Source organism: Nanorana parkeri, unplaced genomic scaffold (assembly GCF_000935625.1).
Source record: "Nanorana parkeri isolate BGI_ZX_2015 unplaced genomic scaffold, ASM93562v1 scaffold2130, whole genome shotgun sequence".
Lineage (NCBI taxonomy): Eukaryota > Metazoa > Chordata > Amphibia > Anura > Dicroglossidae > Nanorana > Nanorana parkeri.
In genome coordinates this window covers 159,549-160,157 of record NW_017308398.1, presented here as the reverse complement: position 1 = coordinate 160,157, position 609 = coordinate 159,549, and the positions used below count along the sequence as shown (strand labels likewise).

Below are 609 nucleotides of genomic sequence, written 5' to 3'. Positions count from 1 at the left end.
CAAATATTACAAAGTAACTAGTGACATCTAAAGATCATATATATATATATATATATATATATATACACACTCACACATGCACGTACACACACACACACACACGTGTACACACACACACGCACACACATACATGCACACACACAATAAAAAAGCAGAAATTGGCGTTGGAGTATAATTGTCTTCCTCTCTCTGCAGCAGCAGAAAGCGGCTTTCATAAAGAACAATAGCGCTCTGCAGAATGTGTCTTTGCGGAATAAAAGTGAGTATCCCGAGATCGGAGGACTGTTCTATATAAATATGTATTTTATTCCAGGAAATTGTTTTCTGCTGCTCTTGGCGCAAATTATAAATGACAACCCTTCTGACAGACTCCGCCCCTTTTTGTCTCATAACACAGAATCTAACACATGTAACAGGATGGAGGGGTGAATTCTCCTCTGCAGAGCTGCTCTATAGAGCTCACTAACTACAGATGTAACCTGAGCTGCAGAGAGCCCCGAGACTCTTCTCAGCAGGACCCTCCCTTTTACCAGCAGGTCCACTCAAGATGAAAATATTGATCGATCCCATCCCACCTTTTAATGAGGGTGATGGACAATTATTACAGAT

At 41.1% G+C, this 609-nt stretch overlaps 1 protein-coding gene across 1 annotated transcript in view; it reads left to right on the top strand.

The window, feature by feature from the left end:
• The window catches only part of ARHGEF2 (Rho/Rac guanine nucleotide exchange factor 2), a 36,079-nt gene that overhangs the window by 14,503 nt on the left and 20,967 nt on the right, over window positions 1-609 (top strand). The window contains exon 4 of the mRNA XM_018572772.1: window positions 171-259. Coding sequence (XP_018428274.1) covers window positions 171-259 — 89 coding nt within the window. The remainder of the gene's footprint in view (window positions 1-170; window positions 260-609) is intronic.